At 50.0% G+C, this 13977-nt stretch overlaps 5 protein-coding genes across 5 annotated transcripts; 3 read left to right on the top strand and 2 right to left on the bottom strand.

The window, feature by feature from the left end:
* Positions 1-480: 480 nt before the first annotated feature.
* COCMIDRAFT_97205 (glycoside hydrolase family 7 protein) lies at positions 481-2064 on the bottom strand (the record flags this gene model as incomplete). Its single annotated transcript, XM_007690520.1, has 5 exons — positions 481-828; positions 881-1220; positions 1268-1388; positions 1439-1574; positions 1642-2064. 5 exons carry the CDS (start codon positions 2062-2064, stop codon positions 481-483), a joined length of 1368 nt encoding a protein of 455 aa, XP_007688710.1.
* A 2571-nt stretch (positions 2065-4635) lies between these two features.
* Positions 4636-6932, top strand: COCMIDRAFT_97291 (uncharacterized protein; the record flags this gene model as incomplete). Its single annotated transcript, XM_007690519.1, has 3 exons — positions 4636-5148; positions 5200-6146; positions 6194-6932. The coding sequence occupies 3 exons, from the start codon at positions 4636-4638 to the stop codon at positions 6930-6932; spliced, it is 2199 nt and encodes a 732-aa protein (XP_007688709.1).
* A 281-nt stretch (positions 6933-7213) lies between these two features.
* Positions 7214-8766, top strand: COCMIDRAFT_97211 (uncharacterized protein; the record flags this gene model as incomplete). Its single annotated transcript, XM_007690518.1, has 2 exons — positions 7214-7457; positions 7508-8766. The coding sequence occupies 2 exons, from the start codon at positions 7214-7216 to the stop codon at positions 8764-8766; spliced, it is 1503 nt and encodes a 500-aa protein (XP_007688708.1).
* Positions 8767-10438: 1672 nt separating this feature from the next.
* On the top strand, positions 10439-12197 carry COCMIDRAFT_97295 (uncharacterized protein; the record flags this gene model as incomplete). The annotated part of the gene is made up of 2 exons (XM_007690517.1): positions 10439-10636; positions 10689-12197. 2 exons carry the CDS (start codon positions 10439-10441, stop codon positions 12195-12197), a joined length of 1707 nt encoding a protein of 568 aa, XP_007688707.1.
* Positions 12198-12348: 151 nt separating this feature from the next.
* COCMIDRAFT_26963 (uncharacterized protein) lies at positions 12349-13623 on the bottom strand (the record flags this gene model as incomplete). Its single annotated transcript, XM_007690485.1, has 1 exon — positions 12349-13623. The coding sequence occupies one exon, from the start codon at positions 13621-13623 to the stop codon at positions 12349-12351; it is 1275 nt and encodes a 424-aa protein (XP_007688675.1).
* Between the last annotated feature and the right edge of the window lie 354 nt (positions 13624-13977).

Below are 13977 nucleotides of genomic sequence, written 5' to 3'. Positions count from 1 at the left end.
TAATAGTACTGCTTAATTCACTCTGTTACTCTATATTTGTTATACTATTGTGTTGTTGAGATATATGCCCGCAGAGGTGCGCAAAGTTGGTAGGGTGACCGACTCGCTTGCCTGACCGACTCGCTTATCCGTCACGTTATGATGCAGCTGGGAGTGGATAAGAGAACATATTAGAGGAATAAGGCAGCAAACGAGTCCCGAACAGCGCATGAAACATGATGCGTCACTTGCCATGTGGCTCAGATCGATGATTACAATACTGCCAGCAATTTAATTCTCCTTAACGAATCACAAATCAGAAGGAGAAAATGTAAGCGAACGTGACCCCAACAAACGTGGGAAATCCAGCTGAGCCACAAACGAGAGAATAACGGTGGCATGACCAGACTTGCATACCCTTCCAGCGTCACCATAGAAAGCATCTTACGTGGCTGCTGCTTTTCCGCCACCTCCCAAACCCACCCCCTTTCTTTTTGACCCTCACTTAGGCTGCGCAAACGTACTTCCAATCGGCCCAAACTTGATGTTGGAAAAGACAACTTGAGCGTTAGGACTGTTGGCCTCCACATCAGCAGGCACACCGCTACCGGCTTCGCATGCGCCGCGCGCCACACCTGGCTTCGCTGGGTCAGCATCGACGGGGTACTTGCCATCGAGCCAGAGCATGTTGGCGTAGTGGTCATCCCAAAGCGACATGACGAGGACCATGCCCAGCGCCATACCCTTACCCATCGAGTCCATTCCACCGAATTTGTTAAAGGGGTAGATTTCCTCTTGGAACACTTCCTTCTGCGTGTTGCACCACTCCTGGGTGATTGAGTTTCCTTTCTACCTAACTATCAGCTTGACGCATCCCTCTCTTTCGGATATAGCAACTTACCATGCCGGGAACAGTAGGCTCGGGGTTCGCAAAGACTTTACCGTTTTGCACGTAGAAGCGCTTGAGTTCCGTGAGTTTATTGCCAGAGCCCAGGAACTGCGTTACGACTGTCATCTTCTTGCTGGTATCAACTGTCTTGCCCTTGCCGTAGAAGTCGGTCACGCCAACGCGGTAGGGGTTGAAGTCGCAGCCGTTGGCGTCGCAGGTTCCGGCGTAGCGATCGAGTGAGTAGGTACCGCCGCACTGGTCGTCGACGCAGACGGAGTAGCCTTCGGGCTGGCAGGAGTGTGGGGTTAGGGCTGTGGCCATGGAGTTTGCCTCCCAAACGTCCATCTCGGCACTGAAGTTTTGTTAGACATGACTGCTAGGAGGAGGTAATAGACATACCAGCACGCGCCCTTTTTGCCGATGCCTGCGTTGGGGTCGGATGATGAGGCAGTCCAGCCTTCGGCATTGGCTTGGCCGTCAATGTACTTCAAGTCTCGTGCGCACTGGGCATCACAGTATCCTGTGGGCTGTAAGTGATTTGTGCACGTCTTGTACCTTCATACTCTGTACCTGTTCCGTATTTAGCGCCCGGTGTTCCCTGGCCCTTCTGAGGCATAGAGACAAAGTACAGAGCGCCATTCAGACCGCATGGCAACTGTGAGAGATCGACGTCAAAAGTGAATTCGTTGCCGATAAGTTGGAACATCTAAGGTGCAGAGGTTTGCAAGTCAGAAAGTCTTCTAGATTTATGAGGCAGTGGAGTGGTTTTTTACCTCATAGTTGTTGGTATCCTTCATCAGATAGGTACGGGATCCAATGTTAGTCGAGTACTGGCCCTTTGTAATGAACTTGAGACTAAGTGAGTTTCCAGACGTCGAGATACCATAAGTTCCACGGTAATCGGAGCCTTCGATCGCGCAGTTCTTGGTGCACGCTGCATTGTCGGGACAGGCTGTCTTGTTCCACTCGTTGCCGGTGTAGCAGTTCGTGTAGCCCCCGGTAGAATGAAGCCAACGCCAATTAGCATCAATGACGATTTCTCCATTCACGTTACTACAGGACGTTCCGCCTGCGCCAGTACAACGCTGCCATGTGATCTTTGGGTGCGTCTCTGTCTGTTGTGTTCCAATGACCCATCCGGATGCGCTATGAGCGCAGAAGGCCAGAACCGCCGCGGTGACAGAAACAAAAGACATGGCTAGAATATTGTTGGCTGAGATTGAGCGCTTGGAAGCGGTAGTGACTGCATTTGTAGAGTGGAACGTTCATGTCTTATATATGCTCTCAGACCATCCTTTTCCCCGTGCCAACACACCTCTGAACGAGCTGTTATGAAGATTTCTTGGTACAATTCATCAAATGCACTCTTTGGGTGGAGATCCCAGTCACTAGGCTGAATACTCAACGGGCCGTACAATCCGAATATATCTCAAAAGTCTAACTGTGATGGCACCCAAGGAACTACAGCATCGTATGACCAACTTTTCCATAGACTCCAGTCATTACTTCCTGAGTCGTGAAGGTGCGTATTCTTCGTGATTGGAGCGCTTTCGCCAAGTAGTCAATACTCCGGTAGATGAAGTCAAGAGCCGTAGAGCTGGGGTGCAGTGCGGGGTTAGCGCATAATAGGCGCACTATAGCATGTGGGGCGGATGCAGGTTGGTGAAAGCTTAAACTAAGCTTCTTTAGTATTACGTTGGAGTTGTTAATATTAATTTGGATGTCGCACGTGGAGGCTTGGAACGGTTGTTCCAAGGCCGCAGCAAAAGTGGCATGTGTGCTCGACAGAGTACTTTGTGGGGTCAACAATCAAAGATAAATAATGAAGTACAGGCATGGCGTGAGATAGAGTAGCACGATGGGGGAGACATGCAGCGGATTATCTCATTCAATGACATAGAGCGCATTCAAAAGATTATTTTGAATGTGTCTTGAAGGTTCTCTCCAAGAGAGAAAAGAATTACAGAGGCCAAAACTCGAAGATACCCTCTGAGAATGAGCTAGAATATCATCCCGATGTTTTTACGAGGTCTGATATGAGTGCCGCTCAGACGTCACGAACAGCCCATTTACTCTTGTAGCCAGGATATGGCCAATCAACCTCAACATAGGGCCCACCTCTTCATCTAGTGTCTTTCCATGCCATATCTCTGTTGTTCAATCAAGTAAAGCACAAAGCCACGTGTAGCATAGATATTCTAACTGGTGATCCAAAATTAACTGTTACCACACGATATAGAGGAACATGATCTAACTCCTCAAGGAAACGATTCCATGATCGGTGTGTTTACGGGATTATCAGGCTCTGTAGATTGGATATCGGCAGAAGGTATGACTTTTACAAGAAAAGCCCCGCAGTGTTAATCAAGATCTTCCACTCCTGTGGTGAACTAGTCTTGGAAGCAGAACAACTGTGTTTGTTCTTCAAGTTCTGTGCCGATTTTTTGATTGAATCAAGTTGACCTCTGCAACTGCAATCGTCACCCAGCGTCGAGTGGCACAGAATAGACTAACGATTGAATCATAGGCTTTGACTAGTGCTGCTTTAAATGCTTTGGTCGTATGGCGGGGCTTAAGTTATCCTGCTCTTATTCATGGAAGCAAATCGACTAGCTTTACGATTCCAGTTCGACAGGGACGGTCTGGCCAGGGTTTTGTCGATGTTTAGGTACAGCATGAGCGGACAAAAACTGGAGGGGAATATGTACCGCAAGAATGTTGCATATGTTTCTTTGCCTTGATTGGTCGTAGTTCAGATGTCTGCCTCTTTGTGTTGGTATCTCTGGTTAATATGTCTCTTCGATACATCGTGCTCGCATTCCCTGGCTTCGTAGAGCGACAAGTAGAAATATTTATAAAGTATTCCAATATCGTCGCGGACCAAAATGGATGAGTTTTGGGCACTGCATTTCATCTTTCGCTGTCGCACATGCACTGAGTTGCTCAGGTTGTCGTGTTCGCATATCGAAGAAAACCCTTAAATAGGTCCCCATCAGAGCCTCTATTGTGCTGGAAGTCCTACCCTGAATCATATTTTGACAGCTGCAGGCTGCGTATGCTAGAACCTAGCAGGCACATGTTGATTTACAGTTTAGCTAGGATGCATGCCTTACTTAATAGGGACATACGGCTGCCGGAAGTCGAAATGACGTGCAAGTAGTGCAGCGGTCGACCAACAAGATACAAAAAACATTACCGCGTTGTTGAGCAAGGCGAGTCACTAATTTTGAGAGAAACACGCGAGTGACGCAAAAGTCACATATGTCTTCTAGTACCCTGCATACTTAGCGGAAGCGAGTAGTGTCACGTGCCGAGTTGGGGGCTCAAGGAAGACTGCACCAGCTGCGCACAGGCAGCGAGAACTCTGCCTCTGAACTCGGGGTTTTTGCGTGCAGTCAAAATAAGGGTGGCACCGCCCGTGTCGTGACATCTGATGACCTGTTTCGAGTGTTGCTGGCATATGGTACTGATGAAACATTTCTGCCCGGTCTCTCACGTTGTCATGTTCTGCGTCGCTATTGGCCGTCCCACCACGGTGGATCGATTGGTCTTTCATGCACCGCACTCCCAACTGCTGTTTTGGGTTATATTAGCAAGGAGATGGATCCTTATTTGGCAATAACGCCTTGAAGCCCTCAGGATATTGCTTGCATTCATTGAATGTGCGCAAGGGTGGCAAGGGATTTGCGCATGTTTAAGATGGGCTTTACTGCTCATGCTATGATGTTTGCTCACCCTCAATTGACCCGCCCATCTCCAGTCTCAACATGAGAGTCTCCCCAGGTTGCGCCATTTTGGCAACAGGCCTCATCTCGTCTGTTTCTGCTCAGGATGCAAACATCACTCTTGTTCCTGCAGCTACCGGTTTCGACGGAGACAACACCAACTTCATTTATGGCGCATCACCGCGCTTGGTTGTGAACGATGGCAGTGCAGCAGATGGGGGTCTTCGATCATTTGCCTTCTCAAACGGAACTTCTCTTATAGAAAGTTTCCATGACAAGAGTGGTCGATCCAAGATAGCGGTACCAGTTCACGACATTGGTGGCAACGATCTCATTGTCAATATACCCGCGCCAGACTCCTTAATTAGGATCTTTGAGGGTCAAACAGGAAAGAGGCTCGAAAGCAACAACAAGATTCAACTTGGTGACTGGAGTACTGCCTGTACTTGGCGTAGCGCAAAGAGTGGGGAAAGCTACATTTTCCTGTTCGGAAAGAAAATGGTAGTGCAGTTTTTGATTCGAGACAACAAAGACGAAGCAGAGATCTTGGAGGTAGTACCATCTGCGCCATTCTTTCGAAGAAATGCTGAAGCTGACTCATTCCAGATTCAAACTTTTCCTGTTGATATCGAGGGCGAGAGTTGCTCTGTTCTTTCCAATGGCCAAGTCTTCTTCTCAGCCGAGGACCGGCCATTGTACTCGTTCCAGGCTTCGGAGACCACCGAAGCTCCGGCAATCCAAACTGTGACCAGCAATGTAAAGGTTGCTGGCCTGGCTACGTACCACGGCATCTCTGAGGACTACCTTTTCATTGCTCATGATACGACGCTTGATGTGTATGATGCAACAGTGAAACTAATAGGAAGCATTGCACTGAGTGGAATATCAAAGCTATCCATCGAGGGAGGGCTCTCCATTCTGCAATCGGCCGTTGCTGGCTATCCTTCTGGTGCTATTGCATTTGCCTTCGAGGGAGAGGAAGATACTGGCGTTGCTGTGGGCTCCCTCTCGGGTGCTCTAGCCTCCCTAGGTATCCAACCCAACACTAAGTACAGTCCTGCAAGTAAGCTTTGCAGGGATTGCGAGAGCGCCATTTCGGAGGATTGTTCCTATAATGGATTTCGGAATGACGCAGTATGCTCCTGCTTCCCTGGATTCACTGGTCTGGACTGTTCTGAGACGGTCTGCCAAAATGACTGTTCTGGACAGGGAGATTGTGTTGGTCCTAACGTATGCAGCTGCAAAGACTCATGGGCAGGACCGGATTGCTCGTTTCTAGCTGTCAAAGCCAAATACGAGACTGAAGCTAACGGTGGCGACGGCGATGACCCAGCGATCTGGATACATGCCACCAGGCCGGATCAAAGCAAGGTTATCACTACAACCAAATCCGAGGAAGGCGAGGGCTTTGGTGTCTTTGATTTGCAAGGAAAGCTCTTACAACATCTGACGGCGAGCGAACCGAACAACGTCGATATTATTTACAACTTTACAGTCGGTAATCGTACAGTGGATCTTGCATATGCTGCGTGCCGTGGTGACAACACCCTCTGGTAAGTAGGGAAGCTGTAGTCAAGAGACATTAGCTAACAGGATCAAGTCTCGTGGAAGTTAATAGTACAGGCTATCTTAGTGAGACATCCGGGGGTATTCAGCCGCTCCCTGAAGACTACGAACCGTACGGGTCGTGCAACTACCGGTCCAAGGTCTCAGGAAAGGAGTACCTTTTCGTGAACAACAAAGCAGCCCAGTATTTGCAATACGAGCTTACGAGCAGCTCCAATGGTACCTTGAGATCCACCCTCGTACGTGAATTCCAAGGTGGTTCCGGCGGTCAGGTTGAAGGCTGCGTTAGCGATGACAGCGCTGGATACGTGTTCATTGGCGAAGAAGGGCTAGGGATCTGGCGATATGAGGCTGAGCCCAATGGCTCTAAGACGGGTGTCCAAATCGCCAAGATCGGTGATGAGAGCGGCCTCCAGGCTGACGTAGAGGGGCTCACGCTTGTGCCTGCTAATTCTGGACCCGGTGGCTATATCATGGTCTCATCGCAGGGAATTTCGTCATACATCATCTATGAGCGGGCACCACCACACGCGTACGTTGGCAAGTTCACGATTGTGAACAACAAGAAAAAGGGAATCGATCATGTAAGTAATACGGACGGAATTGCTGCGGTGGGCAACGCACTCAACAAGGACTTTCCAAGCGGCTTGTTTGTTACGCACGACGACGCTAATGAGCTTGCTGAGGGAGGGACCGCGAAGGAGGCGAGCTTCAAGCTGGTGAGCTTGGTCGATATCTTGGGAGAGGAGAGAGCGAGGAAGCTGGGCTACTAGATATGCACATATGTAGCAGGTGTGGTTACTGGACTAGCTTGATCGTCTCAATCAACACCAGATGGAATGATTATGTAATCACACCAAGAGCAAGAAACGCGTGGTCTTACGCGTGATCACGTGCGCGCACCGACAATTTCGATGCTCCCTTGTAGCGGGGTGGGCCGACGAGGATGAAGATGCCCCGCCATGAAAGTCACTGTGCACCGCAACCCCTCTAGACGTGTGATAGGACGTAGGGCCGGCTTCTCAATCTAACAGAATCGTAGTTCAGCGCCGCGATGTCTGTTGAAAGCCCAGTGCAGAAGCTAGACCAATTGCCAGCCGAGATGCTCGAGTTCACGCTTCTCAAGGCAGCGGGCTCCCTGGCTCCACGACTTGGCCGCCTGTCGGTGCCAGGACGCAACAAGATACTGACCCCCGGCTTCATCGGCAGCACGTCGCGCGGTATCATTCCGCACATCTCCCAAGATAATTTCCAGAAAAGAGTCGGGCTAGAGGGCGTCTATGTTCCCCTCGAAGACTGTGGGTAGCGCAGCCATCAGCAGCTCCAGCACATGGCTGACTCTTTGCAGTCGTGGAAAAGCACCCTCAAAAAACACCGCCTGTACTGAAGTATGACGTTCCCGAGCCACTTCGCAGCTTCATCGCCCTTCCTCCAGAGACGCTCCTCGTCCTGGGTGCGCGTCGCAATCCGCCCATACCGAGCCCCCACGCAAACTCAAACACAGAAGTAGGCCTCTTGACTTCAGTCGGCTTCACTGCTGTCTCATCGGAATTTTATGCCGCTGCTACGAGTAAGCTACAGCCAGATGTTGTTATCGGGCTGGCCGATATTCCCTTTGGCCAGGAATCAGTGAGCCTTAAGCGCAAGGACAGAATGAGCGACAGAACTGAGACTTGGCTGCGCGACTTGGTTGTCAAGCAAAGTACAGTGGATAATCAAGGCAAAGGCTGCGCCATTTTCGCGCCCATACTGCCCATCGAGCGTGACCTTCAGTCATGGTATCTCGAACATCTACTTGACGATATGATGGACAAAATCAGTGGTGTTGCCATATACGACGCCTATCTACTTGATGACCTCCCAGACCAATTGCACCATCTTCCCAGATTGTCGTTCCATGCCCCAGCCACCCCCCACGAGCTTCTCCGTCATATCAGCCTTGGCATGGATATATTTACCGTCCCCTTTGTAAATGATGCGACGGATGCTGGCATCGTGCTCGATTTCACCTTCCCAGCGCCCAGGAACGAGTCGAGCGATAACACCCGCCGCTCTTTAGGAATCGATATGTGGGGTGGCCATCATGCGCAATCTGTCACCCCACTTTCAGATGGCTGCACTTGTTATGCTTGTACAAAGCATCACCGCGCCTTCCTCCAGCACCTCCTTGCTGCCAAGGAAATGCTAGGTTGGGTGTTGATTCAGATGCACAATCACGCCATCCTCTCAGCCTTCTTTGCTGGAGTGCGAGCCTCAATCGAGACTGGGACCTTTGACACTGATGTAGCTGCGTTCGAATCCTACTACGAACCCGCCCTTCCCGAAAAGACTGGCCAAGGACCGCGTGTGAGGGGCTATCAATTCAAGAGCCAGTCACATGCCAAGAAGGAAAAGAAGAATCCGAAGGCCTTCAAAAAGTTCAGTGAAAGTGACATTTTGAAGCTCAAGGCTGCACATGGTCAGCAGCCAAACTCAAACCCCGAAACAAGAGACTATATCGATGATGAGGCTCTCGTGGGGTTAGTAGGTATAGAGCACACTACTGTTGATCCAGATCCTCTCAAGCAAATAGATGGTTTGATCATAGAAGACGATAAACAAAATTGAGCTCCCTAAGGCTCCCTTGGATGCCATTTCATGCTCTCGCCATTTGATACAAACAGAAATAATGCGAACACCTCATAATCCTTTCGTTTCCTGCATCATAAGAATTCACCTCATCGAATCCCATGTCCGCATGGTCAAACATCCAATGTTGGCATCGCATGCCATCTAGGACCTGCCCTTTTTGTATGCAATCTCGCTCGCAGTTACCAAAAAATGATCAACGTCTAATCGAAGAAATTTCGCACCCGTACTGGTAGTAATGCCGGATACCCAAGAGGGTGTCGAGGAAATGCTTGAGAGTTGCCATGTAGATTTTGCCTCTTGTACGATTGGAAAAGACTTGGAGAAACTGGCGTGTATAACACATAAGAAGAAATGGATCATCATGCCGAGCGATTGCGTCTAGCCTTTTTTTGCTGTTTAGTTCGAAAGAAGGATGGTAGTCAATTCCTGCTTAACCTCGCAGCCAGTCTACCGTTCCTCGTCGGAATGACCTCTTGATCTATACTCCTTCAAACGCAAAGATACTCCATTCTTTCCGGGCTATATGCGCATTTCCCCCAGTTTATCACGCCTTGTACAACATGGAAAGAGGTGATGGTACAACGCACTTTATCCCCCATCTATCTAGCCTTTGATTGCTGCTGCTTCCCGCGGCAAGTTACCGAGCCGGTACTCCAGCATGCGATGTGATTTCAATGGTTGGTAAGCTCATGTTTGGTACTACAAAAGAAAAAAAGAGCTAAGTGTTTTCATGCTTAGCTGTGCTTAACAAAGCTTGAGTGGTATGAGACGTGACTGGCCCCGTCAGTAATCACGATGACATCCGTTTCATTGTTGTACTCGAATAGCAGCATGCTCTGAAAAGGCACCTCAATACTTCGCGAAGGACTGTGATGAACGGAAAGAGTAAGCGGCTGGTCGCTAAGTACCAGAACCACATCATGATTGGTGCAATGGGTTTGTGCTAGAGCTGCATGTATTACCACGCACCTTTCCCAGCGTATCCTCCAACCTTTTATGTTTTTGTTCTTCAATTCACCTCAAGGTTCTGTGTGTCCTATCACTTTGCACTGCTGATGCGATGCGCAAAGTCCGCCAAGCTGTTTGTGCATGTGAGAGATAAGAATCAAATGTCATCACACTTCATCAGGTGGCGAAAACACGTCTGATCTAGAGTAGGTGATTGGCATGCAAAGATATGGCTTGAACAAATGGCCCCAAGCCACCTCTGCCTCGACCTTCATATTCCCCACTTAGTCTTGTGTACTAGTGCGGCCACCTATCTGAGCCCTACGCCACAGCGAGCATTGCGCTGGTCAGATCCAAACAATGCTGACAAGGACTCCAAGCACCTGCCACATAATCATGCCCACGCTGGCCTGGAAGAGCGAGTCGATGATGAATTTCTCGCTTCTGCGGTAAGCCTTGGGCTCCAAGATTCATTTAGAGTGCGCTCGGTTGCTAGTCACCCGTCTCTGGTTCTTCAGCCAGCACACTATTGAACGATGGGCCGGTGCCGCCCCTGGCCTGAGACAAGGGGCGTTCTAGCTCTCAGTCAGCTCTGGCGAAACTCAATCAAGCCATACATTCAGTCAGACTGGATAGATATATCGCGCAATGCCCGCATTTCACATCGATAGCAAAATAACACCACTCGGTATCCATCGCTATGGCTGACATTGAGAAAATCGATCTCGTCGTGGTTGGTGCAGGTATACACGGCCTAGTCATCACCAAAACATATCGCGATGTTCACCCCGAGGCGTCAATCTTGGTTCTAGACAAGTCCCCCTCCATAGGAGGTGTATGGGCAAAAGAAAGACTGTACCCGGGACTTCATACAAATAACCATTTCCGCACTTTTGAGGTACATGTGCGCCTTCCAGTAAGCATGGTGAACGGAGCTGACTCGGGTAAAGTTTAGCGACCTTCCCATGGATACAGAGGGCTTCGACCTTGTAGACGGCCATATACCCGGAGAACATGTAAACAAGTACTTGCACACCTACGTGGAAACTTTTGGTTTGGCCAAACACATTCGTCTCGAAACCAGTGTCAAATCAGCCGTGGACCAAGGATCGATGGGCTGGACGTTAACCGTCTCACAACATACAAACTCGACAGAAAAGGATTACCAAATCGAGGCCTCGCGATTAGTCGTTGCAACAGGACTGACTTCTGAACCCTCGATGCCCAAACTCGATGGGAAGGAAACCTTTGGTGTACCAATATATCACTCAAGCGAATTCGCAAAAGCTGAGGGTGGACTGGGACCGTACAAGAAGATTGCTCTACTCAGTGGTGCCAAGTTCTCCTGGGATATTGCATATGCGTACGCCTCTGCCGGAGTTCAAGTGGATTGGGTCATCCGGGAATCTGGTCATGGCCCTTGTTGGATGATGCCGAACCGTCTGACGCCTTTAAAGATTATTCCAGAGCTACTTATACAAACACGACTGATTACATGGCTTAGCCCGAGCATGTGGGATGATGGCTTCACTTACATCCGCAACTTCTTCCATCAGCATTGGTTCGGAAAGAAGATCTCAGGTGCCCTCTTCACAAAGATGCAGCACGCAACTGAAGAAATCAATGGCTACGACTCCCATCCCGAAACTGCAAAGCTCAAACCCTGGGACGACGTCTTCTTCATCGGTACAAACCGCGGTCTCCTCAACTACAAAAGCGACTTCTTCGAACTCGTGCGCAACGGCATGATCAGAGTCCACATCGCAGACATCTCGTACCTTTCCCCCCACACCATCCACCTCTCCACTGGCACAGCAATAGAATCCGACGTCCTGATCTGCGGCACAGGCTGGAAAGATACACCTCAACTCGACTTCCAAACAACCAAGGACCTCGGTCTCCCCGGCCACACCCCCAAAACACCGCAAGACCACATCCGCGCCGCCGACGCTCAAATCTTCGCTACATTCCCCAAACTCCAGAACCAGCCTACCCCACGCAATGCATCTTCAGAAAAGACCGATAAAGAAACCCAGCAAGAACCCTACCGCCTCTACCGCTACATAGTCCCACCCGCATTCATCCCAACCCGCACCCTCGCCTTCGCAGGCGCATACCGCAGCCCCGCCACAACCATAATATCGCAAACCCAAGCATTATGGATAACCGCCTACTTCGACGACCGCATCCCAGCCCTCCAAAATACTGCAGCCTCCAAGCGCATTATGTACGAGACAGTATTGCACACGCAGTTCAGCAGGTGGCGCTACAGTCGGGGGTTCGGGGCTAGGTTCCCGGATATGTTTTTTGACTGTCTGCCGTATGTGGATCGGTTGTTGAAGGATGTGGGAGTGAGTAACGAGCGGAAGGGGAGTTGGTGGCGGGAGAGGTTTACGGCGTACATGCCGGGAGATTATAGGGGCGTCGTTGGGGAGTATTTGGCGTTGGGGGGAAGGTGAGTCATGGGTCGTGTGGTATTATATCGTAGTTTTTCATCGTGTGTAGAAGAAGAGGATGAGAAGTGTTTGCATCACCCTCTCTTCGAAATTTATACTACTAAAGCTTGTGCCCTCGTCGCCTCGACTCCTAGAGCTTTTGTGTACTCGGAAATCAAGTGCTGGTATCCACCTCATCCTCTTTTACGGCCTCAAAAACCTCCAAAAGGTCATCCAGCTTTTTGATAGTGTCATCTCTCACCTTCTTCTCTGGCCATCCTTCAGTTGGGAGCTTCACGTTCTTCTCACCCCTCAACTGTCTCGGCACAGGTACATTCTTCCCGGTCCTCTCATCCATGAAGCCATAGAGGATAAAATCCATATAGTACTTTTGCACGTGCAAATTCCTTCTGATACCCTCGGAAATGACCATATCGACGGCGTGCTCCATCTTGGTACCGTCCTTGTGCCAGCCCTCACGAGCCAAAATACCTAGTGCATCAAACTCCTCAGCCGTCATCTCTTCAACCACAACATGCATGTGTATATCAAGATCAGCTTCGTGAAATGTCCTGGCCACCATATGGCTTGCTCTATTGTAGTTCAACTTGAGCCTGCCACTCAGCACCTTCCACAGCGTGCTTAAACTCTTCTGGCCGAGTAGCAAAGACGCCAGCTGACAACAGCCATTTCCTAAAACAGGGTCTGAAAAGCGCATATTGAGCTTCACAAGAAAAAGCTGAAAATTGATAATGTCGGCATCAGACCAGATCTCTTTATCTTTGAGGAAAGAGAGGCGCAGCTTTGTAGTCTTCATCTCCATGAGGCACCAGAACTTCATGAGCGTAGCTTCACATGCGGCAGGTACTCGGTGTCCTTCCATGCTGAGAATCGTAAGGATGGATCGAACAATGTTCTGACGCCAGAGTATCATGCCAACCCAGCGGAAGCCGGGCACATCACGCGCTAGCCACTGTCGCTCGTCCATTGGTCTGAGCATCGGGTCTGAGATGCATAGCTGCGGGTACAGCACCCAGCTGAAGATATGGCCAGCCAGAGGGGCATGGCGACGGGCATAGTCGTGGATGAGTGAAACGCTGTACTTGTTGACGCGGTAGTGAAACTCCTTGTCAATGGCGTAAAGGTCGATGAGTGAGGAATACGGCAGGCGGAGAGCAAACTGGAAGAAGAGATTGTTGTGCCGGAGGATAGCCTTGTAGACGCTGAATGGTCGCTTTTGGGTGTCATTTCTAGGGGGCGAGGCCGTTTGAGAGGAGGGAATGTCTAGACCCCACACTTCGGAAGCAGCATTGCGATGCCGGTGATGGTGGCGACGGAGAACGCGGGGCGGAGGATCCGGGTAATCCAATGTAGATATTTCCGTGTTCGTTGACGTGTCTTCTGCTGTACGCTTTCTATTCTCACTGGAGCTATAGAAGTCAAGATCCATCGTGTTTGGTGTACCCTTTGGTGTCGGAGTGGTTGTCCAGTCTGTGCCAGCCCCTGGTGGGGTCAATCAGTGGTACCAACATCATGGAGCAGCCTAGTGAAAGTGAAGGTGAAGGTGAAGCTATGCCAAAGGCCATGTGAATTCCAGGAGAATGCATAGGTTTGACATGTGCATGGGATTTTGACGACGCGCCGACGTCATTGGCCAGTGCCCATGCAACCCCGCAGTCGGCTCTCCATCGCTCGTCCCTGCATAATTTCAATAGCGCTGGCCAAATTCGCGTCCTGAACAGCTCCTTTGTTATGAGGGGTATACTCGAGCCTAAATAATCAATACTAAAGAGGAGCTGCTTGG

Source organism: Bipolaris oryzae (genome assembly GCF_000523455.1).
Source record: "Bipolaris oryzae ATCC 44560 unplaced genomic scaffold scaffold_79, whole genome shotgun sequence".
In the NCBI taxonomy this organism is placed as follows: Eukaryota; Fungi; Ascomycota; class Dothideomycetes; order Pleosporales; family Pleosporaceae; genus Bipolaris; species Bipolaris oryzae.
Note: the sequence above shows the minus strand (reverse complement) of the source record. Positions and strands in the feature narration are given on the sequence as shown.